This window comes from Fusarium sambucinum, chromosome III, assembly GCF_050947815.1.
Source record: "Fusarium sambucinum isolate potato_lamoka chromosome III, whole genome shotgun sequence".
Taxonomy (NCBI): Eukaryota; Fungi; Ascomycota; class Sordariomycetes; order Hypocreales; family Nectriaceae; genus Fusarium; species Fusarium sambucinum.
The window spans coordinates 8,242,498-8,269,858 of record NC_139292.1 but is presented as its reverse complement, the minus strand read 5'-3'; the positions used below and the strand labels follow the sequence as shown (position 1 = coordinate 8,269,858).

The 27,361-nt window shown below is 46.9% G+C and overlaps 11 protein-coding genes across 11 annotated transcripts; 7 read left to right on the top strand and 4 right to left on the bottom strand.

Moving 5' to 3' along the window:
• Positions 1-1,765, bottom strand: FSST1_012979 (flavin-containing monooxygenase; the record flags this gene model as incomplete). Its single annotated transcript, XM_083236253.1, has 3 exons — positions 1-301; positions 359-1,528; positions 1,584-1,765. 3 exons carry the CDS (start codon positions 1,763-1,765, stop codon positions 1-3), a joined length of 1,653 nt encoding a protein of 550 aa, XP_083082675.1.
• A 437-nt stretch (positions 1,766-2,202) lies between these two features.
• Positions 2,203-3,395, bottom strand: FSST1_012978 (beta-lactamase-like protein; the record flags this gene model as incomplete). Its single annotated transcript, XM_083236252.1, has 3 exons — positions 2,203-2,794; positions 2,844-2,984; positions 3,046-3,395. 3 exons carry the CDS (start codon positions 3,393-3,395, stop codon positions 2,203-2,205), a joined length of 1,083 nt encoding a protein of 360 aa, XP_083082674.1.
• A 367-nt stretch (positions 3,396-3,762) lies between these two features.
• Positions 3,763-5,526, top strand: FSST1_012977 (uncharacterized protein; the record flags this gene model as incomplete). Its single annotated transcript, XM_083236250.1, has 6 exons — positions 3,763-4,011; positions 4,062-4,340; positions 4,388-4,428; positions 4,479-5,191; positions 5,242-5,450; positions 5,500-5,526. The coding sequence occupies 6 exons, from the start codon at positions 3,763-3,765 to the stop codon at positions 5,524-5,526; spliced, it is 1,518 nt and encodes a 505-aa protein (XP_083082673.1).
• Positions 5,527-6,261: 735 nt separating this feature from the next.
• Positions 6,262-8,423, top strand: FSST1_012976 (fungal specific transcription factor domain-containing protein; the record flags this gene model as incomplete). The annotated part of the gene is made up of 3 exons (XM_083236249.1): positions 6,262-6,583; positions 6,632-7,404; positions 7,455-8,423. 3 exons carry the CDS (start codon positions 6,262-6,264, stop codon positions 8,421-8,423), a joined length of 2,064 nt encoding a protein of 687 aa, XP_083082672.1.
• A 142-nt stretch (positions 8,424-8,565) lies between these two features.
• On the bottom strand, positions 8,566-10,515 carry FSST1_012975 (flavin-containing monooxygenase; the record flags this gene model as incomplete). Its single annotated transcript, XM_083236248.1, has 4 exons — positions 8,566-9,140; positions 9,195-9,811; positions 9,861-10,102; positions 10,150-10,515. The coding sequence occupies 4 exons, from the start codon at positions 10,513-10,515 to the stop codon at positions 8,566-8,568; spliced, it is 1,800 nt and encodes a 599-aa protein (XP_083082671.1).
• A 640-nt stretch (positions 10,516-11,155) lies between these two features.
• On the top strand, positions 11,156-12,279 carry FSST1_012974 (uncharacterized protein; the record flags this gene model as incomplete). The annotated part of the gene is made up of 4 exons (XM_083236247.1): positions 11,156-11,534; positions 11,590-11,762; positions 11,814-12,048; positions 12,101-12,279. The coding sequence occupies 4 exons, from the start codon at positions 11,156-11,158 to the stop codon at positions 12,277-12,279; spliced, it is 966 nt and encodes a 321-aa protein (XP_083082670.1).
• A 723-nt stretch (positions 12,280-13,002) lies between these two features.
• On the bottom strand, positions 13,003-14,747 carry FSST1_012973 (major facilitator superfamily domain-containing protein; the record flags this gene model as incomplete). The annotated part of the gene is made up of 4 exons (XM_083236246.1): positions 13,003-13,348; positions 13,411-14,458; positions 14,506-14,529; positions 14,636-14,747. 4 exons carry the CDS (start codon positions 14,745-14,747, stop codon positions 13,003-13,005), a joined length of 1,530 nt encoding a protein of 509 aa, XP_083082669.1.
• Positions 14,748-15,544: 797 nt separating this feature from the next.
• FSST1_012972 (beta-glucosidase) lies at positions 15,545-18,190 on the top strand (the record flags this gene model as incomplete). Its single annotated transcript, XM_083236245.1, has 3 exons — positions 15,545-15,605; positions 15,660-17,545; positions 17,597-18,190. The coding sequence occupies 3 exons, from the start codon at positions 15,545-15,547 to the stop codon at positions 18,188-18,190; spliced, it is 2,541 nt and encodes an 846-aa protein (XP_083082668.1).
• A 775-nt stretch (positions 18,191-18,965) lies between these two features.
• FSST1_012971 (uncharacterized protein) lies at positions 18,966-21,067 on the top strand (the record flags this gene model as incomplete). The annotated part of the gene is made up of 4 exons (XM_083236244.1): positions 18,966-19,216; positions 19,286-20,044; positions 20,104-20,815; positions 20,870-21,067. 4 exons carry the CDS (start codon positions 18,966-18,968, stop codon positions 21,065-21,067), a joined length of 1,920 nt encoding a protein of 639 aa, XP_083082667.1.
• A 2,446-nt stretch (positions 21,068-23,513) lies between these two features.
• Positions 23,514-25,285, top strand: FSST1_012970 (uncharacterized protein; the record flags this gene model as incomplete). The annotated part of the gene is made up of 2 exons (XM_083236243.1): positions 23,514-23,978; positions 24,035-25,285. The coding sequence occupies 2 exons, from the start codon at positions 23,514-23,516 to the stop codon at positions 25,283-25,285; spliced, it is 1,716 nt and encodes a 571-aa protein (XP_083082666.1).
• Positions 25,286-25,865: 580 nt separating this feature from the next.
• Positions 25,866-26,822, top strand: FSST1_012969 (uncharacterized protein; the record flags this gene model as incomplete). The annotated part of the gene is made up of 1 exon (XM_083236242.1): positions 25,866-26,822. The coding sequence occupies one exon, from the start codon at positions 25,866-25,868 to the stop codon at positions 26,820-26,822; it is 957 nt and encodes a 318-aa protein (XP_083082665.1).
• Positions 26,823-27,361: the final 539 nt, after the last annotated feature.

The following is a 27,361-nucleotide window of genomic DNA, read 5'->3' as shown; positions in this document are numbered from 1 at the left end:
CTAATTATGCCTCATTATAAAATCCGAGTACTCCCGAGCCTTGACTTCATCACATCTCCTTCGATATCCCGGGGCTGGCCCGTTGTATCGTGTCATGGACCGCTTCTGCTTGTGGGCCAAGTTCTTGTTTACCCCAGTCATCCAAGAGTCAACCTCATTAGCCAATAATCCTTCGCCGCAGTCATGCACGTGCTGCGTCCAGTCCTCCATACCTTTGTCAGTCGCTTCCACATAAGTGACTTTATTGTCGCGGGCATAATGGATAAACTCAGCGACCCAGTCAGCGGCATATTCGATTGACCTATAAGAATACGGTTGTCAGTAAATTTGTATAGATATGTGTTGAGAGTAAGCGTACCTTGGGATGTTGCCAAACATTTGGTGTGGTCCCATGATCATAAACATGTTAGGAAAGTCCTTGACTGTAAGACCGAGGAATGTCTTGATTCCGTCGGCCCAACAATCTTTCAACTTGTTGTTATCGCGACCTTGGATATCTACGGCATTGAAAGAACCAGTGACAGCATCGAATCCGGTAGCGTAGATGAGAATATCAAGCTCATGAAGCTCGTCACCCGTCTGAACACCGGTTTCTGTGATCTGGGAAATCGGATCTTCTCTAATATCCACCAACTTGACATTGGGTTGATTGAAGACCTCTAAATAGCCACTCTCCAGAGGGACTCGTCTTGTACCGAAGCCATGATTCTTCGGTATCAACTTTTCAGCAACCACTGGATCATTGACTCTTGAGCGAATCTTGTCTGCGTGAAACTTGCTATACAGCTCATTTGCCTTGTGATCTGTGAATACATCGGACGAGATACTGAGAACCTTGGCAAATCCAGGCAAAGCATAAAGCTTCTCCCAGTGTTCTTGGCGTTCTTCTTCTGTCATAGAGAAGATGCTCTTTGGATCGCTCACATGGATAAAGCATGAATACGACTCGAGACATTGGCGGAAGATTTCTGGGTATCTCTTGCGAATTTCTTGCATCTCCTCGGGACTAATCTTTGTATTTCTCAAGGGGGCTGTCCAGTTGGGAGTTCGTTGAAATATCGTTAGGTGCCCAACCTTGTCAGAGATTGCTTGGATGGTCTGAATGGCTGTTGCACCTGTGCCAATGATACCGACTCGTTTTCCAATAAGACTGGAGGCATCACTGGGCCATCTTGCCGTATGCCAGGACTCGCCTTTGAAGTCTCGAACACCGGGAATGTTGGGTAATGTCGGCTTGTTCAAGATACCCATCGCTGTGATGAGGTACCGGCATGTGTAATGGGATCCATCTTCATCTTCCAGCAGCCATGAAGAAGTATCTTCTTGAAATTTCGCTGACTTGACGCGCGTGTTGAATTGCATGTCGCGCTTGAGGTCGAACTTGGATGTGAGATACTGGATATACCGAAGTGTTTCTGGTTGAGGGGCGAAATGTTCTGTCCAGTTCCATTCATCAAGAACCTCTTGTGAAAATGAGAAGATGTACGAATAACTTTCAGAGTCGAATCGTGCTCCGGGGTATCTATTCCTGTATTGACTTTAGCTGAAAGTCATTGTATATCTCAATGCATGAAGTTACTCACCAGAACCAAGTTCCGCCTTCAGCAGACCCAGCCTCAATTACTCGTGCTTTCAAACCGAGCTCTCGCATACGGTAAAGGCTGAGGATTCCGCTGAGCCCAGCACCGATTATGAGAACATCATAGTCCAAGTCATTGCTTGGTGCTCCAAAAGCATCATCACGGACTGGATGCGCAGAAGGCATTGTAACGTTTCTGTGTATAAAGTGATAGGATTGGGAAGGCCGAAGAGACAGCGTAAACAGAAACAATAGAAGACGTTAATGGTTCTGTAATCACAAGACAATGTGTCAAATTGAATGATTTAAGCAAAGAAAAGTGTCGTCGTAACTCATGTTAATAAAACACCCCGCAAAACCCTTGTTAACCCCGCGTTCTCTGATCCGGGGACAAGATCTAGGCCATTATGCAACCGAGATACTGTATCGTGAAAAGTCAAGCTTTTCCCAAATAGGATAGCCATCACATAGCCGAACATCCTCGTGGTCAGTTGGCAGCATAGCCGAGACGTATCCGTTTTTCGGCAACTTAATATAGCTACTAATGATGAAGAATCGTGCACTAGTCAATGGGGGTGATGTGACGCTAGTGTATATTTGTTCCAAGCTACATACGTGGCTGTCTACAACAAACCCTCGGCTTTCCAATAATTCTCCAAATCACGGAGGAACGCCCATTTCAATCCTTGACCGAACCCTTGAGCTTTCCAATTATTTAGACTTTGCGGAAAATGCGGTACACCGTCACGGACTGTAGAGTCATGAGCCACAATAACAAAGATGTTCTCGTTACAGTCCAACTCTTGTAGTTGCCTAGTGGTTTTGGTGGCGAGTTCTAGATCCAAGCCGAAGGTCAAGTCAAACAGACTATCGGTTGGTTTCCTTCCCCGTGACTTCTGCAGACGTGCGAATGCTTCGCCAGGGCAGAGAAAACTGTCTTCTTTTGGATGACAAGGGTGTGGGGAGATAGTCTCTGGGATTGGAAGATACTCAGACGGTCGGAAGATACCAGCGTAATGGCAGACATCTCCGCCCATGAGAACGAACGTATCCGGATTAATAGTCGTCCTGGCCAGGCCACAGAGATGGCCTACAGCATGACCAGGGCTATCAAGTAGATAAAATGACCCATCTCCGAAATAGTCAGAGGCGGGGAACTGGCCAATCTTGAGTGAGTTTGGTCCTTCGAAACTAATCTCTCGTAGATTACGGTCACTAGTACCTGTTAACATTGATTCATTGGTAAAGCTCTCAATAAACATACGCGTAATCCTTTTCTTGGATGGGGGATTCCGGATTGGCCGGAGCACCTGGAAGCATCGCTTTCTTGAAGCCGGGGCCGACAACGAGATCCGTTCGCTGCGGAAATGTGGACGGATCGCCAATGTGGTCCCAATGCCAATGACTACAAGGCTTCAGTAACATGGACACCCTAGACTCTTTTCGGTGCACCGAAGATTACTGACCTCCATATCACAGCTTCAATATCTTCCAGAGGGACATTATGCTCCTGTAAAATATCGGCGACATTACCTGCTACCTCAATATTGTATTTCGTAGTTGGAAGATACTTGACAATAGACGGTGCATAATTTTCATAATCTTTCCGAATTCCCAAGTCAAAAACGAGTTTTTGGCCGGACTTGTGTTCGAGGAGGAATGATAACGACGGCGATGTCTTGAATGTCTCAAGACCTGGGACTGGAGGCGCCATGAACCTCTCAAGAATTGCTGGGCCGAAATTAACGGGATTGATGAGCTTGACAGCTCGCATCGCCTCTCCACTGGGGATTTCGAAACGCGTGCTAAGCTTCATGGTGGTTTTCCTGTGGATAGCTAAGAATTGGTTGGGTAGAATTGTAACCTGCAATGAAATACCGTCAATTGAAGTTGAACAAATACAGAGTCGCGATTACGGCCAGACATCAAGAAGTGGCGCCCGCGATCAGGAAATTAGCGCCGAGTCCAGGTCTTCGGCAAACATTTCGGTAACCTTGGTCGGGTAAGGCCGCCCAGCCACAACCACAGTACCACAACTCCATCTTTTCCCCGTACCCCGGATTGCCATACCGCTACCCCAGGTTATCCCTGTTTAACGATCCTGCGAGGATCCGACATAAGTATCCAGCCCTGGCACTCGAAATGTGACAATTATTAACTCATCAACAAACACAACATCAACAATGTCCGGCTCTGAAAAGGGACCTACTATCAATCACGATGAAGGCATGGCTGAGATACAGCCGAACAAAACGGTTGACACCGTCCATAAGGATGAGGCCATGAAAGTTCTAGCGGCCTATCAGGGCGATGAGATGTGGACGGATGAAGAGGAGAAGAAGTTGCGTCGCAAGATTGATTGGAGACTTATGCCTGTTCTCTGTGCAACGTACATGTTGCAGTATTACGACAAGGCCATGCTTTCTCAAGCGGTATGTTCTTGTGTATGATAACCTGATCGTCACTAACTCATGATTGCCAGGCTTTGTTCGGACTGAGACAAGACTTGGGTCTTCTTAGCGGAGATCGATACGCCATGTCAGCATCCATCTTTTACCTTGGCTTCATTGTGGGAGCTTATCCCACCATGATGCTTGCCCAGCGATACCCGATCGAACGAGTTGCTTCTGGCATTGTTACAATCTGGGGTGTTTGTCTTATCTTGACGGTGTTATGTAAGGATTACAAGACCCTCTATACGCAGCGATTCTTTCTTGGGTTCTTGGAAAGTGGCATCAGCCCAATGTTTATGATGATCGTCGTAAGTAGTATGTCTGTCGATCATTTCCCACACACTAATATCTTTAGGGGAGCTTTTACAAGAAGAATGAACAAGCTATGCGAATGGGGTAAGAACTTGCATCCATTAGCAGTATATGTATACTGACTTGAAGAACAGTATCTGGTACAGCTGTACTGGCTATGTCTCAATCATCTCCCCCCTCATCAACTATGGGTTCGGTCTCCTCAATGGCGGTGTTTCTTCTTGGAGATATATGTACTATTTCGCCGGTTCTCTCACCATCGTCTGGGGCATCATACTAGTCTTCGTCTTACCTCCGGACCCAGTTCGAGCCAAGGGCTTTAACGAAAGAGAGCGATATATCCTCGTCGCTCGACTCAAGTCCAACAATTCCGGAGTCCGAAACACCCACCTTAAGGTAGCCCAGATTTGGGAGCTTTTGCTGGACACCAAATTCTGGGCTGTTTTCGCTATTGCCTTTTTGTCAATGATTGCAAATGCGCCCATCTCTACATTTGTTCCTATCATCATCAACGGATTTGGGTTTAGCACTCTTAACTCATTGCTGCTTATGATGCCCTGCGGTCTGTATGCAGGAACTCTTCAACTGCTGATGCCCTACCTTGCCTACCGATACAAGAACATCAGAACGTATTTAGTCTTTGTTGCTCAGCTCGGCACAATTCTGGCTTCTCTTCTTCTATGGCTTCTTCCTCAATCGGCAACTGGTGCACTTCTCTTTGCAGTGTATATTCTTCCCTCTGTCGGTGGTGGCTATGCTGTGCTTATGGGTCTGCAAATTGCCAATACAGCAGGCTATACAAAACGTTCCATCGCTTCTTCTGGTCTCTATATCGGCTACTGTCTGGGTAAGCAAACATTCATGTCTCTTGGAAAAAGCCAACTAACATCACCGCAGGTAATTTTGTTGGGCCCCTGTGCTTCAAGAAGGAAGACGCGCCTCGATATGTACCAGGATTTATTGTCGTGGTTGTGACGGCTATTGTTGCTGCCTTGTTGGCAATTGCATATCGTCTCATGTGTATGTGGACTAACAAGAGTCGCGACAAGGCTGGTATCATGGAAGGATTTGATCATGCGTATGAAGATGATCTCACCGACAAGAAGGTCAGTACATTCATCCCTCGTGATAAGCAACTACTAATATGCAAGTCAGAACATGCAATTCCGCTACATTCTGTAATCCTGTTTAATGATAAGCTTGGTCTTGAATATCTACTCTTATGCTTGATTTAGATGCTGTTCAATTGAAAGTGTTATACGATCTTGACCTGACTGTGATGTTGATGTTATGCAATCCGGTGATGATCAACTTGCAAGGGGTGCTCTGGATTCCTAGAAATAATGGGTCTTTATCTTCTGTGGGTTTATCTTTGAAGGAATGACGTTGATTGTTGGGATTGAGGTGTTATCTTATCAACGGATGCTCGGCAGAATATAATCCGAACCTAAGCCATTCAATCAACTGCATTTGCTTTGGAACGTTGCACTCCACAGGCAGTTATTTGTATTCCAGACTTCCAAAAGGTTGCCGCCTACATTTGAAGAAAAAAAAGTTGCACATATAAAACTAGTGGTAAAATTTATCTAAATCACGGATAGTTGCAATGCTAGAAATGCTCAGACGATATTAAATATATTATATTGAAAACCTCTTATTTCATTTAAAACAACACAAACTACCCTAAACCCCAGTATGAGATGTGCCATCCCCGTAGCTTATCTTATCAGTGCCGAGACACGCCAAGCTAGCGAGTAGTTTCCCCGCCTCCCATCCTGAGCAACCACCCTCGGCCTTTAACTTGGGTCCGTGGGCGGCTTTACGGGCAATGCTAACTTAATATATGGGGTACATCTCGGCAACCCTCAATTTGTTCCCCTACCTTCACTGTATACTGTTCAAATCCATCACTCGGCAATGACTGAACTCGTCGGCAATTGGCTCCACTTTACAACTCAACAACCGAAACGTAAACGTGCTGAAGCTGTTTGTTTCTTTTGTCATTCGAAGAAGATCAAGTGCGATCTGCAGGTGAGTTTCTCCATTGCCGAGAATGGATATGCCGGGTGCTCATCGCGTAACAGAGTCGAAGCTCGCAAGGCCATGCGAGATGCTCCAACTGCGATAACCAAGACCAGGACTGCCATCTTAGGCCGTCCAGAAGAGGCAAGCAACGCCGTAGAGCGTCTACTCAAACAGGGTGCGATGCTGAGACTGATGCAGCCAATCCAGGTGGTGAGTCAGCCTTCGTCCTTGTTGTCACTCGGACCTCAGTAACAATGTCAAGTGGATGATGGTGACGACGGTAGACAAGAGCCTGATATTGCCAATATTGAATTTCAAGATGATCTAGTACACCATGGCATTATTGAATCACCAGCCTCTCCACCTGCCTCGACACCACACGTGGCATTTGCTGTTCCCTCAACTGAGCATCGCCCTGACGCCACCCATCAAACTCAATCGAGCACATCGCCAACGGAAGGCGCCGGTCGCAGTCATGCAGGAGATGTTGACACAGGATTCCTCCAAGTATACGGGCCCGAGAACCAACTCGACGCCCAACAACAAGAGCTCGTAGCAAATCTTGAGCTTCGAAACCCAGCATCAAATCCTAGACAACAAGAACTTCAACAGAGTTTTTCCGAAACATACTTCGAGTACTGCTACCCTTGGTGTCCCGTTCTTGATCGCCAGACACTAGCATCCGAACTGGAGAGATCCCCCATGCTTGCGAATGCTCTTGCGCTTGCTGCGAGCCATATACAGCCTCCGTTATTACCGCACGAGGGACCAGCTACCTATTACAAGAAAGCAAGAATGATGTTCTATGAAGACGAGGAGCCGGATATTCTTACGGCATTAAAGGCTATTTCGATGTTTTACTGGTGGGCACCGCAATCACCGGCTACAGCTCACCGGCATGCTTCTTGGTGGTGGACTTCTGTGATAATCAGACATGCGCAGCAGATGAACATTCATCGTGAGCCGAAAGAAAATACCGCTGTATCAAGTGAGATTCATCTCAGCTTACGAAGGAGACTGTGGTGGACCGTCTTCGTAAGTTTATTGTTGCTTACCCATGTTGGAAACATGCTGACCTTTGTCAGGCGCGCGAGAGACTCACATCTCTTTGCCAAAGCAAGCCCTGTATTATTTGTCCAGAGGACATGACCATTAAGGAAGTTCAACCGTCTGACTTCCCGAGTGACCCAGCATCTCAAAAGAAAGGCCGAATATTCTTATATTGGGTTCGTTTATGTGGCATATTGGGCAAGATATCCAAAGCGCTGTCCAGGCCTGTTGACTCGACGTGTTCTCCATTCCCCAAAGAACTCCGACAGGAGCTCGTTGACTGGGTTCAATCATTACCACCAGACCTTCAGCTTCCGATTGGTTCAAGCCGTACAGAATCTTTCGACCGCGACGTCCACCAGTTGCATCTTCCTTACCTCACGGCCATTATCATCATGCATCTTCAAAGAACGACCCCAGATCTACCTCAAGCTCTCCCACCAGCAATATTGGCAGCGTCATGCATCGCTCGAGTTCTCAGAGATATTCTATCTCGCGGGAATGCACGTTTTCTAATGGCAATTACGTGCTGGTACTGTGGAACGGCTTTTATTGCACTTCTACAAGCAACTCGAATCAAACAGTTCTCGCAGGAAGCAGAAGAGGGTTTAGACATTTTGGATCAAGCCGTTGGCCAGCTCCAGCATATGTGGGCTTCTGCGAATGTCATAAGACAAGGATTTGAACGACTCCGTGCATTGCCTCGAACTATGATGCATGCTGGCAAACCTAAGACTACTGCCAACACTGGTAGTGGAGGGGATACAAGTTCATCATCCAGCGATTTCAACTGGGTACTCCTGTTTCCATTCGTGACGAGGTCGACGAGTAAGATCACGGATTGTCTCCTTGCTGATAATGAGTTTGGTACCACGACAACAGCTTTACCATCGCCGGAGAATGCCGTGTTCCATGAAGACTTACTCAATCGCTATCATGATCTACTGGAACCTTTTGTTGACTACAACTTTGACTTTGGAACTATTGACTTGGATATTCTTTAATGACAAACACAAGCCTCGGGTTATTATGTCCTGTAAAAAAGATGCACATTCTTAAATAAAACTCTTGATGATGAGAACAGGGTTGAAAATTCTACTATCTAGACTAGAGAGCTAAAACATGGATACCGTAGCCATTCGTCACTCAACATCGAAGTGTTTCTGCTTTCTCCACATACCAAGACAGATCGCTCTCAGGATCCATCTCAAAAGCCGTAAACCCATTGCCCATAAATCGGAAAGGATTCGACGTATTATACGTGATATCATAGTCCTCAGCACGAATGTCCCCAAGCATACGGTTGAAAAGATGAGCACTGCCACCAAAAAGAGCCGTGACTCGACCGTCAACCCTACCTCTCTTGTACCAACTCGTGCAACCACCGCTCCAAACAAGAGTCTTGTGGACTTGATCACAATACTTGATAAAGGCATCAACCTTTTCCTTTTTCGGAACGACGTACTTGATGTCCTCAGTTGCCATCTTCTTGATCCACTTGACGAAGTAGTCGCCTGTCCAGTTGAGAGACTCTACAAGTGAACCATGGCCACCAAGACAATTGGGACCCATCATCATGAAATAATTGGGCATTGATGGTACAGCGACTGAGAGATATGCTTCGGGGTCTTCCTTCCACTGTTCTCGGAGGTCGATGTTGTTGAGGCCAACAATGGGATACCGGGGCCGGAATGAGACATCAAAACCAGTAGCATAGATAACTGGGACACACGTTAGCATTTCCACCTTCTGGGGGATAAAGCGAGTTTACTTACTGACGTCCACCTCGTGCTCCTTACCATCAGCAGTCCGAAGACCTTTCTCTGTCACTTGCGTAATAGCACTATCTGTAAGATGGCAGTTCGGTCTCATGAACGATTCCAGATATCCCGGACCTGGCGTTATGCGACGACAGCCCAATTCCCACTTTGGTATCAACTTCGAGCACAGAACTGGATCGTGGCCAAGCTTCTCGGCCATCTGCTCAGCCGCCATCTTCATTCCTGCTTCATTGTTCTCTCCCTTTCTAAAGACATAGAAGGACTTGTTGGTTCGTGAGATAATTCCCTTGCGGTGCTGTAGATGAAGTTCTGGGTCTTGAAATCGTTCTTTGTCTTGAGCTGTATATCGAGGATTGGGATCGTTATCCTCTCGACCCAAGTGTTTCGAAGGAGGGGCCCGGTAGAAAACCCAGGCTGGACCTCGGACGAAGTTGGTCACCTCCGTGCCAGGTAATTTGACCATCTGGGGAACGATTTGAATCCCCGAGGAGCCGTTACCGATCACGGCTATGCGCTTGTTGGAGTAGTCAAAGTCATGATCCCAGCTGGCTGAGTGGGTTGTATGGCCCTTGAAGTCTTTCAGGCCGGGGATCTTTGGCCACGATTCGTGCCTTTGGACAGTTAGTACTGAACGAAGCAATCGCCACGGCATAAACTTACACAAGGACTCCTTGAGCCGAGATCAATACGTGACAGTATTCCTCTCTTTGGACACTCTCATGTTCTACTGTAACTCTCCATTGACCTAGGTCATCCAACCACTCTGCCCCGATAACCCGAGTATTGAGTCTCAAGTCACGATCGAGGTTCCATTTCTTGACTGTTGCTTTCATATAGGATAAGATGTCACCGCCACTGGCATAGAACCTCTCCCAGTCGGGATTGGGGTCAAATGGAAATGCCTAGATATGATTAGATAGAGTTGTGTATATGAGTCAAGGCTACGTACGTAAATGTGAGCGGGAACATCGCATTGAACCCCGGGATAATTGTTTGCCAACCATGTGCCGCCAATATCGCTTCGGGCCTCGAAGATAGTGTGGTCTACAATGTCTTCCATCTCAGGGAAGCGGTGCTGAAATTTGTGTGCCATGAGAAGACCAGAGAAGCCGGCTCCAATGGTAATGACCCTGATCTTGCGTGGCGTATACGCAAACTCTTGGCTGAGCTTGAAGGGGTCTGTGCTATGACCATTGGTAGTATTGCGAATTTCATCTGTCTTCATGATAAGTTCTGGAAGCTCTGTTGCTGGTATCCGTGAAATATCCACTGCCGCTTGGGCTTTGGTCTCGGGGGACTCAACAAAAGCAGGCATGGTAACGAGTTGAAATGATTCCTCCAAAGTAGCAGTCTGTGACGAGCTTCAATTGTAGTGGATAAATTGGAATTGTTTGGGTGATGTGAATTGAGATAATGCGTTGGTAGTTCGAGTCTTCTTGTGATACTTCAAGTATTCACCGAGGTACTCATTATATCCTGTGGACGAAAGAGTCTTGCAAAGAACCTCATTCTGGAGTCGCATACAGTTAAGCGGCACTAAACGATTTCCCGTTCAGTTCGGCAAACACCGTATTGGGCTAACGTGCTACTGTCCCCTCTAGAAATCACTGTTCATAGCCGAACATGCTTCCCGACGTTCAACTTCTCACTCTTAGTTCATCCGGCAATAAGGTGTATGCTTGGCACGCGCTGCGGCGGCTACCCCAATTGGAATTGCCGGTCGTTGATCGACATCGGAGACTCAGTGCGGGGTCGACAAACGATACCCGCAACCGAACCCGACCTTTGAAAATGATTCCTATGGAGAAATGAAAAGCCAGCAGCTTTGGTTCTTGCTTTTCATATCTAGTTTAATACTTGCCATCACTTTCTCGATATAGTTTCCTCATCTATCGTTTGTACAGTTTATCACACGCTAATACACACATCGCTTCCCAATACTCACTTACACCACCATGACAATAAACCGTTATTCCTATAATGGTCCTATAGATCACACAGTCACTCCTCAACTTGAGAATGTGCGGGGGAAGTCAGTCATTGTGACAGGAGGCGCCAATGGTATGGGCGAAGCCTTTGTAAGAGACTTTGTCGCCGCTGGTGCCTACGTTACTTTTGCCGATGTCAACGAGGAGCGTGGCCATGTAATTGAAGCGGAACTTAACGCTAGTGGCACAACCTGCGCTTTCGTGAAATGCGACATCAGAGATTGGGAGCAACAAAAGACAGTCTTTGAGAAAGCAAAAAGCCAGAGTCCTAGTAACAGCGTTGACGTTGTTATTGCCAATGCTGGCATTAGTCGGAGCTCCGGCGACAGCTTGTGGAACTTGGATGGTAGGTCCTAGCACAACCGGGGCGTGATGAGTTTGACACTGACTGAAGGACCTAGATCCCGAAGGCGAGCCAACAAAGCCTGACCTCAATATTGTCCGGGTCAATATAGATGGCACATTCTACACCTGGAAACTAGCCGTTCATTACTTCCGTAAGCAGCCAGTTAATGAAGAGCGCGATCGTTGCTTCATCATAACAGGCAGTATGGTGGCATGGATAGACTCCCCAGTAAGTCACCACCGAGATTTCATCAAGGCTAAGCTGATTGACACGCGACAGGGTAACTGGGAGTACACTGCGACTAAATATGGACTACGTGGTTTTATGAGAACAGCTCGAAGATCCAGCCATGAGCAAAACATCCGAATCAACTACGTTGCGCCATGCTGGATCAAGAGTGCTATTCGAACAGCTGAGTATGAAAAATGGCTCATCGATCATGGCGTCGAATTTGGCGAGCAGAAGGATGTTTCTAGCTGCATGTTGCGGATTGCTACTGATAAGACCATCAACGGTAAGGATCGTAACTGCCATCTGAAGTTTCCATATGTTGACACCTATCATAGGACGGTCCTTGATGATAACTCCTCGGTCGATTGCAAAGGAGGGATTCGTGGATATTGATAGGGAGGACTACAAGGATACTCCGGAAGATGAGTACCTAAAGAAAGTTCAGGCTTCTCAACTGGTTATTGTCAAGGACAAGTGGCTAGATGACTACAAGGTCAGGGTATATAAGGACTAGATTAACTATAAAATCCCGTTATCACTATAGGGATAATATAGGTTAATAATTATCTAATTTATATTTTATTTACTTATAAAATAATCAATTATTTCCTTTATAATATGTGCGCATGAGCGTCCTGCACTGAGCTTCGGGAAATATATTATTTGGTGCAAGAGGTAGGGCAAATATATAGTGGAATAGGAAGCCGCTTTTTCCACACAGGCCCAGCGACATAGCCAGGAACGTTTTGTTCAAGAAGGTAAGTTTTCTGATCCAAATGTGTTTAATGACCAATGGTTGACTGCAGATAGGATGTGTTGTACTTGATGGTTGTCAATATGCCGACTGAGGAGGAATTAGCCTCAGCTCAAGCATTTCTCGATGCCTAGTCACGACATAGCACTCTCAATCGTCGAACCAAGCTCGAGGAAGACTCCAGTAGTCCTTTTTTCCGCCAAGGGGGATTGACTAAGTTCATCGAGACGAAGTGGCAGAAAAGAGCATAGCGTGGGAACGTTTTGAATGATAGTGTTATCAATGATATCCTTATCTCCACAGTGGGGCTAATATGACTCGTATCATCGTATGTCAACGTGAAGTCTCATTTAAACGATGAAAAGGGGGCCACTAGGCTTATTAACTTTTCACTAGACTTCTTCGAAGTTTCAACTTTAATAATGGAATAATAACCAGTCCTTGTTGTCTATCAAGATATGACGGTTCTTTAGAATGATTCCCCTAATTCTTGCTCTCGACATCGTCGACATAGGTCGTATCAGCCTTGTTCTTTACCATAGCAACAGCCTGAGCTGGTACCGCCTCATCGCCGTCAAAGATAACAGCAATCTGCTCCAGGGTGTGACCACGAGTTTCAGGGTAGGTGAAGTAGACAACAAAGATGAAGATGAACAGGATAACAGCAAACACGATGTAGTACTTCCATCCGATAGCGTCGAGGGCGATGGCGTTAACGAAAGAGTTGAAAAAGATGGATGCGACCGTGGTGCACCAGGCTACCGTGAGGCCACGCGACCGAAGGCTAAATTGCCAAATCTCGCAAGGGTAAGCTACCAGAAATGGGGTCCTAAGCGTTACTGTCAGCTCCTTATTTCGATAAATCATCGGCTAGTCGTATGTGAGACTTACATTCCAACATCGTATCCGGCAAAGAAAATGAACAAGAATGGCACCACAGCCAATCCAACTTGAGATTCCCCTGACTTGGCAAACGAAGCGCTGAGTGCTGTGACGACAACAAAAGCCAGGAACATGATGCTCGCAGAAGCCAGGAAAAGAAATCGTCGACCCAGACGGTCACAACTAACAGCTGCGGCAGTAGCCCAAAGGAGGTTCCAGACGTTGAGGCAAGCAGAGATGAGCGTCTGCTCCGTTGTAGTCTTGAGGCCAACTGAACTCAACACAAGGGGTAGATAGTAAGAAACAACACCATTACCGGCCCATTGAGCAACGAAGCCAAGAGTAACAGAGATGAAAAGACGATGGCGGTTGCCCTTGGTGCGGACCATATCGAGGTAAGAAGCAGTTGCAGCAGCGTCCTTCTCAGTCGTAATAGCCGCCTCAATCTCCAACATCTGGGTAGTGACGATAGGATCATTTCGATTTCCTCCAGCATGGTACTTGGCGATCACCTCAGTGGCCTCTTCAATACGACCAACACTGACATACCATCTGGGACTTTCAGGCGAGAACAAGAACCCAGGGATAGCGCAGAGTGGGAGAAAAATTTGCAGTAAAACCGGAATGCGCCATGACCAGTCTGAAGGGATATCACGGCAGGCAAAAGTAACCCAACCACAAATTGTACCGCCCACGTACCAACCACACATAAACAGAGCACTAGCGATCGATCGATGTGAAGGGTATGCGATCTCGTTAATGAGGACCGGCGCGGAGTTTCCGAGAAAGCCAGCGGCGAAACCGATGAAGAGACGAGCGTAGGTAAAGGCCTTTTCGTTGGGAGCACCGGCTTGCATACCGACACCGATAATCAAGAAGAAGTAGCCGGCGTATAGTCCTGGTTTACGACCGTAGCGGTTGGAACACCAGGCTGCGAGGGGTGTGCTGAGACCGTTGCCGAGCCAGTAGATGGCGGTCATCCAACCCAGATACGCGCCAGTTGGGTAGTTCATAAATTCGTTCCATCTTTTGAGGGCGAGGACTGATCCCATCAGACCTATTCAAGTCAGATTGGTATTTCAAGGTCAAGGTAGAAATCTTTACCTCCGTCATAGCCGTTTGCTGATGCTGTTGTAGACATGTAGGTTAGTAAATGCGAATCCAAGGTATCCGAGATGGAGGTCGAGAAACGATCCGTCTTGAAATCGTTCGCGTGCCTCAAAGGAGAACATACAGAATAACGTAAGTGACAAAATGATGGAGTTGAGCTTTACCAAATGTCGTTTCTTCCACCATGATTGATGGGTTGACGCATCGCCAACCTTGGTGGTTATGGTGGCGGCCATGGCTGTCACTTGGGGTAGTTGGCACAACGATAGAGAAAGTCGGTTCAGGAGAATGTGCAATTGAATGCTTGAGGAAGACTCTCAGTCTTGGATGCTCTGGTTAGGGGAGGGCACATGCGAGTCTATATAATCAGATCCAGCACAGACGCGAAAAAGAATGTGAACCCAGACTATAGATCCCGAAAACACGGTTTAAGGTATCACATGGCGCACTAGAGTTTGTCAACCCCGGAATGGAGGTCTGGGGCACCCGTGGGGAATCACACGTTGTGATGGATTCAATAAGCTTTGACATGAACCCACAAGGACGAAGGGAATTGACATGGCGGAGATTTGCTAGGCTACGCCGTGGAGTTTTCACGTAACAAATTTAACGACAATGCCCGAGGCGGAGAATTGCAACAATGGGCTAGTTCACACTGGTTTAGCTGACAAGGGTATTTCTCCGCCTCCAATTAACGCTAACCCTACGGTAAAAACTTTCAAGTATGCTAAACGGCAGAAGAAAATAATCGGGGAATTATGTACGTACGCGTACAGTAACATAATGAGTCCCGTGCCGTATATATCGTCTCATACTTGGCCCACATTGGAACCGGAGCCTGGCATGGATTGACTCGGGCGGAGATTTGTGCGTCCCAGGCTCAAGATACTGGTCGAAATTATTCCCTTGGGCTATTTAGGCCATTTGTATATTTAGCTAGTGACACAAGCACCGGTCAAATGCGAAATTTTATGATTGGTTTATCAAAACATCATCATTTCACCAAACAAAGTCGATACTTTGTGCTGCAAAAATGGATGTCGAGGCGCTGATTCAACAGCTCACCCTAGAGGAAAAGGTCCAGCTAACAGCTGGTAAGTTGTCAAAACAAAGGTGTCACCAAGAAGACATAACTGACCACAGTGTAGGAGTCGGATGGTGGCATACAGCAGCTATTGAACGGCTGTCAATCCCTCCCATTCGCCTATCTGATGGCCCCAACGGTGTCAGGGGAACTCATTTCTTTGACAGTACCCCATCTTCTTGCCTCCCTTGTGGCACAGCGCTGGGTGCAAGCTGGAACACTGATCTGATCTACCGCCTTGGTCAATTACTCTCTGATGAAGCCCATGCCAAAGGTGCTCATGTCCTCCTTGGACCTACTGTCAACATCCAACGGGGTCCGTTGGGCGGCAGAGGCTTCGAATCTTTCTCAGAAGATCCTATTCTCTCGGGAATACTAGCGGGTCATTATGTGAGAGGTGTGCAAAAAGATGGCGTGTCTGCGACAATGAAGCACTTTGCGTGTAATGATATGGAGAGTGCGCGAATGGCTGTCGATATCCAGGTCACAGAGAGAGCCTTACGAGAGGTCTACCTGCTTCCTTTTATGATTGCTGTGGAAATGGCAAACCCGAGAGTCTTCATGACGGCTTATAGCAAGATCAATGGTACACACAGCCCTGACAACAGCCACCTGCTCCAAGACATCCTACGTGATGAATGGAAGTGGGACGGGTTGGTTGTCAGTGATTGGTTTGGAACCTATAGCACAGCTAAAGCGATAAATGTAGGGCAAGATCTTGAAATGCCGGGTTCCACCAGATGGCGCGGAGAGACCCTGGTTCATGCAGTTACTTCCAACAAGGTCAAGCGATCAAAATTGGATGAACGTGTGAGGAATATCTTGAAATTGGTCAAGCATTCCATCGAGAATACCAGCATTCCACCAAATGCACCTGAGTTTCAGCTCCAAAACGAGAAAAACACCCGACTACTTCGCGAAGCTGCCGCAGAGTCTCTTGTTCTATTAAAGAATAAGAAAAACGTTCTGCCATTGGATCCTGCGAAAAGAGTCGCAGTCATTGGCCCCAATGCCGATATCAGCACATATTGCGGTGGTGGAAGTGCCAGTCTCAGAGCCTATCACACGGTTTCGCCACTCGAAGGCATCAAAGACATTGCCAATGATGTATCTTTCGCCAAGGGATTATACGGTCATCGATCATTGCCCCAACTAGGAAAGTATTTACGGACGGTAGATGGAGAGCGCCAGGGGTTTACGCTGCGCATATACAATGAGCCGCCTCAATCATCGGGTCCAGATAATCGCAGAGTTCTGGAGACAAGAACTCTAGACGACGCCAACATGTGGTTCGTTGATTACGTACATCCGGAATTAGCTGATATCTGGTATGCTGAGATGGAAGGTGTCTTGGTTCCAGAGCACTCTGGAGAATGGGACTTCGGTCTTTGTGTCCACGGCACCGGCGAATTCTTCATCGACGGCCAATTGGTGGTTTCAAACGTCAAAGACCAAAAGCCTGGAAGTTCATTCTTAGGCTGTGGCACAATCGAGAAGACAGGGTCCAAGATGCTTGATGGCGGTAAGAGCTACAATGTCGTCGTGCGCTGGGGTTGTGACAAGACGTCTGACCTCAAGGTTTCTGGTGTTGTTGATTTCGGACAGGGAGGTATGCGCCTCGGAGGCTGTCCCAGACTAGAGCCACGCACAGCAGTTAAAGAGGCTGTTGAATTGGCCAAGAGTGTCGATCAAGTTGTTCTATGCGTCGGAACAAGTGGAGAGTGGGAGAGCGAAGGTCAAGACAGAAGTAACATGTCACTGCCTCCCGGTAGTGATGATCTGATCGCAGCTGTTCTCGAAGCAAACCCCGATATCGTAATCCTTGTTCAGAGCGGTACACCCATCTCAATGCCGTGGGCTGACCAAGCTAGCACCATTGCACAGGCGTGGTTCGGTGGCAACGAGGCAGGTAACGGAATTGCCGATGTCTTATTTGGCGTTGTCAACCCTGTAAGTTGGACCCCCTGCTGGCAAGGAGTTAAGCTAACATGATTTGTCTAGGCTGGCAAGCTTCCAATTACGATGCCCCGCCGTGTATCAGACAACCCTAGTGCCCTGAGCTTCAGGTCAGAGGGGGGTCGGGTGCTGTACAGCGAAGATGTGCATGTCGGTTATCGCTGGTATGATACGTTGGACATTGAGCCCTTGTTCCCCTTCGGACATGGGCTGTCCTATACGACTTTTGAACTTTCCAATTTACACATCGAAGAGCCTACAAGCCCTGACAGCAAGAGACTAACTGTGAGCGTTACCGTGAACAACACGGGTTCGCGTGCTGGTGCTGCTGTTGTACAGGCCTATGTCAAGCCTCCCCACGCCACACCTCTCACAGCCTCTGCCCTCGATACCATCACAAGATCCAGTAAAGAACTGAAGGGCTTCACCAAGATCAACCTTGAGGTGGGCAAAAATGGCATTGCAAGTATAGAGCTGGATGTGCTCCGTGCGACAAGCTACTGGAGTGAAATGGAGGATTGTTGGTGCAGTGATGCTGGAGAGTATACAGTGCTCGTGGGCATGAGCAGTAGGTGCGAGTTCTTAGAGCGACAGTTTACGGTTCGGCAATCGACCACTTGGAAGGGACTTCGGTCATGATGGGGTCTCTAATGCATGGAAGCATCGACAACCTGTCCGATCTAGAGTAACCATGCATTGGCTAGACTTGGAAATTTTGGACTAGCTCTTAGAGCATTAGTAGTAGAAACTTAATGCCTAACTTGATACCAGATTCTTTTGAGATATATCGTATACATGACGTGGGGTTCTAGAATGTCATAGACGAGCTAGTAGCCTGGCATCTCAACATCTGTGACCTGTAGATCATGCAAAGAAAAAACCAGCAGGTGTTTCGGTTTGAAGCTGTACCTTGCCGGCAAACAAGCCAGGTGTATTAATGATTAGTCTAGCAAAACAACTATCACGTAATCTGGCTGTTAAGACAATGCTATACCTACAAAGACGTAATATCGAAAAAACTAACGAAGACCTCAGCATTTAGAACATAGCCATGTCGAAGTAATGCTAGAGATGATCGGGGGACATGTTCCTTTGACCCACTAGCACCATGATCCTTAGAAGTTACCGGTGCATCGCATAAAAACCGGTATCCGTACTGACTTGGGGGTTGATAGAAATATTACATCAGCTTTAGTGTAAACATATCCTAAGAAAGAACTAATAATTTTGTCTGGCTTTTCTCACATCCCTGTTCTTTTGCGACCCGCCTGCGGCTCCGCTAAGCAGGAGTAACAATATGGCACAGCACATGACTCGAACGAATACAGTGGGTCTTGTTTTCCTCCACTTCAAATGTATTTCTCCGCCTCGTTAACCTCCGCCAGAAACCGTCCCGAACAGTCGGTGACCTACCATGACAGACTCAGATCCCAGCACGTCATTGCTGTCAACAGACCATGATGCGGACACTTCCATTTCCATTGGTAAAGACAAGGCTAAGCAACTCACCACTCGAGCATGCGATGCTTGCCGTGCTCGGCGGCGGAAATGCGTGTTCCCTAAAGTCGGCGCGGGTTCAGCGTTGCATTGCGTAGGGTGCTCTCGCCTGCAAATTCAATGCAGCTTTGACATTCCTACAAGACCTAGAGGACCCAAGAGGAGAAGGTATACTCAGAGATCAAACTTGTGTACTAAACGTGATGATCTTGTTCCTTATACTGACATCGTTTCTAGAACCCAGACACCCGCCGCAGTTTCTCCCGAGTTCAACTTCGATAGTACAATCCATTATCGAGCCGGAGAAATCTACCCTGATCATGAAGATGTTTCTACAACATCGAATAGCACTCATATGAGAATGGCATGCACGTCTCCTGCCAGCGAAACACCACGAAGTTGCCCGAGTGTCCCCGTCCCAGCCCTGCTCATCAACCAAGATAAGCCGGGAAGCAGTGAATATTTCGAACATCAGTTTCAGACAGACGAGCTGTGTCCTCGGGCTCTATTCTTGTCTATCATGGCAGATTATACCGATCACATATATCCACTAGCTCCTATCGTCCATTTGCCAACATTCAGGACTAATTTGGCCACAAATAGAGATACATGTGACCTTGACTTCTTGTTACTCATAGTTTCGATAGCGGCACTAACTGTAGGATTGTTACCAAGCAAGTTTGACAGTTATCAGGCTCTCGCTGCCCGCTTTCGCACTCGCACAGCCATGATCAATTATTGCGTACAAATGTGTTTGCGCCTTCGTCCAGCAGATTACTGGGATCATATAAGCCATCGAAAATGGGCAGTGGCCTATTGTCTTTCTGTAGGGGTGTTCCAAACTGGCCAAATCAACCAAAGCAGGATGTTCGACGCAGAGTCAATGCAGATTGCAAGATTGCTTGGGATGCATCTTATCTCAGAGTATGAGGGTCTTAATCCCATTGAGACTCAACTCAGAAAAAAGTCCTTTTGGTTACAGTTTTACACCTTTGCGTAAGTGCTCAAATTTCGGGTATCATTCATCTATTGCATTTGTTAAATGAGACCATTAGGCATTCAAAAATCCAGCCCGGGCGAAGCAACCACCTGACTTATCTTGATAACTACATCCTACGCGACATTGACTTCGCTGCCTTGGAACCAATCAACATTCTGGACGAGGGTATATTGGAGACGGGAATTGTTGGCCACTTACCCTCGACTCTGCCTGTCGCGTTACCAACCAATACAGAACATAGCGACGATGCATCCTTTAATACCACTACCGGCTTCATAATGGCTTCTCGGGTGTTTCTGCTAGGAATGCGAGAGTCCATGTTCAACGATGGCTGCAACTGCGGCTTCGGTAGATCACCAGAGGAGCGTCTGTCGGGGCTCAAGGATTTGCTCAACCAACTGCGATATACCTTAGATGGTCTCCCTGCACATATGCGTCAATGGGGCCCGGGTGATAATTACCATGCATTGGATAGTAATGACGCTCCGCCAGGTGCCTTTGCAAAGCCGCATATTGCACATTCTCAAGCTGAGATCACAAGAGCAAACTTGCATGTCACTCACCTGTGGCTTCAGAATTTTCTTCTTGATAAGATGGATGTGGTACTACAAGAAATGAATGACAGGGGGCAGCCTTCCGAGAGTGATGTAGAAATCACAGCTCAGCTGAAGCAAAACTGGAGAGAGCGCGAGGATGTGGCTCGTCAGTTGTTGCATATCCTTCATAGCATTCCTCATGCATGCCTCGAGCCGAACGGACTGTATCTCGTAAGTAACAAAGTCGGCACGACCTGTTTTTCCTCTGCTAAAATAACATGTTAGATCTATAAGGTTCGCAGTGTTGCCAGTTCACTACTCAACTGTCCATTCATGATGGATCGACAGCTGTCTCGTCGGGCTTCGGAGTATATCCAAGAGTTTACCAAAGTTCTATCGTACCTTGATCGCAGTGAGATAGTCAACACAGATGGATTGAGAAGTTGGATAGATGAAGGTCAACATTCCAATAAGGATAGCTAGAGTGTTCAACTAATCATACTGAAACGTTTGCGAACAACCTGTCTTTCATGGTTATGCACAGATCATGGAGCTGACCATCTCTAGTTGAGCAATGTTTCCCTCAAGATACTCCTTATGCTTTTTTGGCTCAGACAAAGTGCCAAATGCAGATAGGTGCCTTCTTAGGAATCTAGCTCGACTATTGCAGTGTCTGTAGAAGTATATGCCAGTTTGTACTACCGTTATAGCCATAGCAGACACCTTTTTACTCTATGGCGATGGCGATTCTATCAGCCATGAGTGTTTGGTACTGTTCTTTCATTCGGGGAGTATAAACAGCATGCTTCCCACCTTGATCGGCTCGTCTCACACCTCATTTTCTCAACTTTCCCAACTTTCCCAACTTTTCCCACTACATACCAACAAAATCACGGCGACCACTTCACTTCTTTATAAACTTCCCCCAGAGGTTCTTACTAGAATATTCTGGGCTTTTGAATAACCGTGGGACAATCAATCCTTTGTTCATGCTAACCCTTTCATGCTGCGACTATTTCTGACCTACAAGGAATACCTTCTACGGCTCATTCGAGCATAAACATGGCCACGGTACCATAACAATATCTCACTTGCTCCAAAAGCCTGTTATCAACGATCAATCAAGGCTGAGCTCTTGTGCTTGAAGCCACAGCAGGTAGAGAACCGCGTTGAACCAATCTTGGAGCTAACACAATCAATGACTGCTGATCTGGGAGCTAGCTGTCACCTCTTTGAGCTGTTGTGGAGGTCTGGTTGTCGCATTTCGATGTTGGTGGCGAGAGAAAATTATGAGACACGGCACGGTCACGTCGCCAAAAACGGCCAGCGCCCTCTTACAGAGACCTAGAGGCAATGATGGACTGGCGTGGCCTTTCTTCAAAGGGAAACGGAACAGAAAAAGAATACAATAACTACAAGTCACGGGTTTTCTACAGTCCAGAACAACCCCATATCCAACTTGGACTGATCGCTTTTGAACCGAACTTCTGATCTGAAAGGCACTTATATATGACGGGTGCAGGGTGCATAAAAGAGTTAAACGAACCATCAGTATTATCCATCACAACGGTAATTTCAATCGTCTCCAGGATTGTATAGTGGAGGTGGTGTTCATTGGAGTTCCATAGTCATCATTATCAACAGGTCTCTCCAAGTTTCGACATCGACCACTAACGCGTCAAGGAGACCTAAATGGAGCATTTGTAATGGCTATCTAAAGTTAAGAGGAGGTGACGCGCCATCAGGATTAGTCGGCCCCATGACATGGCTTCGTAAGTGTTAGAGGCTTCATTTCAGTGCGCTTCCTTGACCTCCTAGTATAATTAACAACCGTATCGGAGATAGATACCAAAATGAAATTTACTAAATGCAGAAGTATAGAAAGAGTTGATGTGGACAGACTGTACATCCAGATTATGAGGCCAGGGTGGCAGGGTCGTACTGCCTGACTGGGACTTGACAATCGCGATGTCATGCCAGCCTGCTAGAGAGCGTTGCTGTCTTGTCAAACTACAACCTACAGCCCGCCTATCATTTACTGACTCGGATTAGATTTTCGATTTATTAATAGCGAGATAAATAATAAGATGCTGACTTGCCCACGGTGGCCCGCATAGAAAGATAGAATCAAGACAAGGTCATATACTGTATTCAACGAATGAGATTTTATTAAGGCTAACTTACTGGCGGCTAGTACCGACGGTTTAAACATTTATCCTTTAAGCACTTGCAATAGCATGTGAAGTCGAATATGGTGATAGGTTTTTAACCGCGGCAATGCACCACATGATGTCTTATAATCAAATTCTTCTTGAATGGGGGTGCACTTTAGTGCAACCGGGCTGTATGCCCTGAACTTGAGCTAGCAGTATCCTCTAAGTAGAATGCCAACGTCTAGAGGTTAATGAATCTACAGTAGCATTCGCATCCTGGAGGTTAACCCTGCACGTCGCCGCATATTGAACATCCATGTAACTAACCCCGCGTTTCTGCCTCACCTGCAGGTGGTTCGACGTCGATTTTGTAGAAATCAGGCCCCTAATAAGTGACCACGTGTCAAGCACTATTGACAGATATGGAAGGTTCTCCGATATCGTGCTCGGCTTGTTTGCGGCGTTTGATCCTATTATCGACTAGGCAGGATCAGTCATTGTATGAACCTATATGGCACTGAGATGTTTCGTTTAGCCGGTTCTCGTGAATAGACCTATTTGAATCAGAAGAAAACGTGGTCCCTCGGTAGCACGAGGACTTGGCATTGAGTTGAGCTTTCTATTCAGCATCGGGAATCCTCATGTGGTGTTGGTCGGAGATGGTTGTAGAGCTCTAACATGATGTATAAAACTGTGCACCTATCCACACCGAATCTATTCGTCATCGCCACTCAGACAAGTCAACTATTCTACTTGCTATTCTTCTTCAGCCTATCATGTTGCCAAGCCTTCTCTCAGTGCTCCTCATTTCGGGGAATGTCCTGGCATCGGCACCACCCGAGAGGGCCCTCGAGGATCGGGCTGCCAAGACCGCCACTGTTGTTCTGCCTTCTGCTACAATTCTAGGTAATGTCAACAACAAGGTGGAATCATTCGGTGGTATTCCTTATGCAGAGTCTCCTGAGGGAAAACTACGTCTAAGGCCACCGAAGCGATTGACAAAGTCACTTGGCATCTTCGATGGGACTGGTCCTGCTGGTGCCTGTCCCCAAATGGTGGCTAGCACAGAGAGCAAGGATGTCTTGTTTAAACTCTTGGGGTCTATTGCCAATCTTCCATTCCTGCAGACTGTGACTGGACAATCTGAAGATTGTTTAACAATTACTGTTGCACGGCCTGAAGGAACTAAGGCCAACGCTAAGCTGCCTGTTCTATTTTGGATCTTTGGCGGTGGTTTTGAGGTAAATAGACGCATCCTTCCACCTATGCGATTCAACCTTGCTGATCTCTTACCTAGCTCGGTTGGTCATCCATGTACGACGGAACAGGCTTAGTCAACTATGGTGTGGGCCTTGATCAGCCCTTCATATTTGTTGCTGTCAACTACCGAGTCGGAGGATTTGGGTTTATGCCTGGAAAGGCTATCAAAGACGAAGGTTCCGGTAACCTAGGTCTCCTTGATCAGCGCATGGGTCTCGAGTGGGTCGCAGATAACATCGCCGCGTTCGGAGGAGACCCCGATAAGGTGACCATATGGGGCGAGTCCGCAGGCGCTATCTCAGTGTTTGATCAAATGGCATTATTCGACGGCGACAACAAATACAAAGGTAAGCCCTTATTCCGTGGTGGTATCATGAATTCCGGAAGCGTTATCCCATGTGAGCCGCTTGATGGCGTCAAAGGACAAGCTGTTTATGATCAAGTCATTGAAACGGCAGGATGCGCCGGGAAATCTGATTCCCTTGAGTGTTTGCGAGACCTCAAGTATACCGACTTCCTCAATGCCGTCACCTCGGTCCCCGGGATTCTCTCTTACAGCTCGCTGGCGTTATCTTACCTCCCGCGACCTGACGGACGTACTCTCACAGACTCGCCAGATGTTTTGGTCGCGAGTGGCAAATATGCCGCTGTCCCCATGATCATCGGCAATCAAGAAGATGAAGGCACGCTCTTCAGCATTTTCCAGTCCAACCTAACGACAGATGAGAAGCTGGCCAGCTATCTCAAAGATTATTACTTCCACGATGCAGATACATCTCGGCTGGGGGACCTCCTTCGTACATATGGAAGTGGCCTTGCCGCCATCACCAATAATAGCCCTTTTCGCTCAGGTATACTCAATGAGATTTTCCCAGGATTTAAGAAGAGAGCTGCTGTCTTGGGCGATCTCGTCTTCATCCTCGTTCGCAGGCTATTCCTGCAGGTAGCTACAGGGATCCATGAGAATGTCCCTTCTTGGGCCTACATGTCTTCCTACGATCAGGGGACTCCAATCTTAGGCACATTCCACGGTTCTGACCTCATTCAGGTCTTTTTCGGAATCAAGGACAACTATGCCGCTCGAAGCATTCGATCGTATTACATCAACTTTCTCTACTCGCAAGACCCCAACATTGGCGCCAATGGTAAATATCCGAACTGGCCACAGTGGAAGAATGGGCACAAGCTGGTTCACTTTTTTGCTGACAAAGCGGGCATCATTAATGATGATTTTCGCTCAACTAGCTATAACTGGTTGGCAAACAATATTGGTTCGTTGAAATTTTGAGCTTTGCAAACTACTTTGAGTGGCTGCATGAGTCTTCGATTCGCTACTTTCATGAGGCATTTACAATAATCTATTCTATATTACTATTGAATTAGTTATAGTCCTATCAGGTTCTGAAGTACTTATCACATACACCCAGTGCCATTGTAGTCTTTGGTAAATACCGTGTTACTTTCTTGCGGTTACTTTTCGAATTTATATTTTGCCTTAACGTATAACGAAGACTGCATTTATGCTAGAACTGCCGAATTTCGTGGATTTACGGTACATTGGTCTCGCACCAAGGCTCATGGATGTGTCAAGTAATCACTGTGTGTATTAAGGTTAAATATAAGCTAATTGACATGGCTTGCAAGCCTGAATGACTTGCTCTGCTAGCTATTGGTACAATTTCCACAAGTTTGCGGCTGAGCTCTATAGCTGACTAGTTGTTAGTTAGGGGTTTAATGAAAGGGAGGAACTAAATCAGCCTAGCTTTCAATAGTCTCTTCAGCCGCACTTGACAGTTTTCATCTCTTCTCTTTTGAACATTCCATGCCCACGGTTCTTTTTTTCACAATTTTAACCCAGGTCATTCACAATGGTTTCTTCAAAGTTTGTCGCTGGCATCTTTGCATGCGTCGCCTTTGCTGGCGTTGACGCTGGACCATGTGGTCCTATCTCCTCCTCCGCCAAGATTTCTTCCACTGAGCTATGGCCTGCTACAACAACTACTGTTGCGACCACCGAGACTGGTGCGTCTATCACTACGGACGTACAGACAGAGATAACTACAACCACTTTGTCAACGGGGACTACGACTGCAGACACCGAGACTCCCACAACAGCTCCCGAACTCGTCAAGGTTGGCGAGCTTCTTGTCGATACATTTGACGAGTGCCTCGCTGCGTGCGATAGAACCCCCGGCTGTATAGCAACAACCTACTTCGAGGGCACGGGGATGTGCACTCTGTTAGGCTCACCCTTCACCAACCCTAATGAAATACTCGGCCTCACATTTGACGAATGCCTCGCTGCATGCGATAATAGACTCGGTTGTCTAGGTGTCAACTACTTTGAAACCGCACAGAGGTGCACTCTTCTTTTCGCTATCACGAATCCTCCTGTACCCGAGATCAACCCCGATGAGAGCTTTGGCCTCACCTTTACTGAGTGCACCATTAAATGCGATAACACTCCCGGTTGCATTGGAGTTAATTACCTCGAAGGCGAGCAGAAGTGTACTGTGCTTTTTACCGTCACAAATCCGCCTGAACCCGAAACCAACCCTAATGAGCTGTCTGGTGTTACATACACTCAGTGCCTCACTGCATGCGATGCCACAGCCGGTTGTGTAGCAGTCAACTACACCCCGGATACGCAAAAGTGTACCCTGCTTTCCACGACCACAACTCCTGTACCAGAAATCAACCCCAATGAGGTGTCCGGTGTTACATATACTCAATGCCTCACTGCATGCGATGCCACGGCCGGTTGTGTAGCAGTTAACTATACTCCTGATACGCAAAAGTGTACTTTACTTAATTCTGCTCCGTGAGATGGGTCCTAGGATAAGAGTCTACAATAGAGTTCTCTGGGGCGGTTATAAAGTGGCTATTTAAAAGAATAACCTTTCCATTAGTCAATAACAAGGAGTTATAACTCATGCATGAGGCTCTTTAGTTTGGAGATATTTCCTTAATCCTTTATTTTTAAATAGAAGATAAGCTACTCGGCTGCTTTGGTCATAGGGCTGACAGATTTCGTGTGCTAGTCTACGATGTGCGTGGGAGTGGAAAGAGCGAAGCCAAAGGCCTATTTATAGACAGACAGTGGATGGCCGACCTTGGAGAAATAAGGTAAGACTTACCCGAAGATAAAGGATGCTTATTGGACCATGTCTAGAGAATGGGTTGGCGCTGAGAGTTTTATCCTGGCAGGCTGCTATTACGGTGCTTTTATTGCTCTTAGCTACACTTTGACATTTACTAACTGACTATCTGCTTTAATTTTAAGAAATACATGATGTACATCGAAGTATAACCACAAGTCGCTCACACAGTGCCGAGTTGAGACGTATATAAACATTGCCGGGTC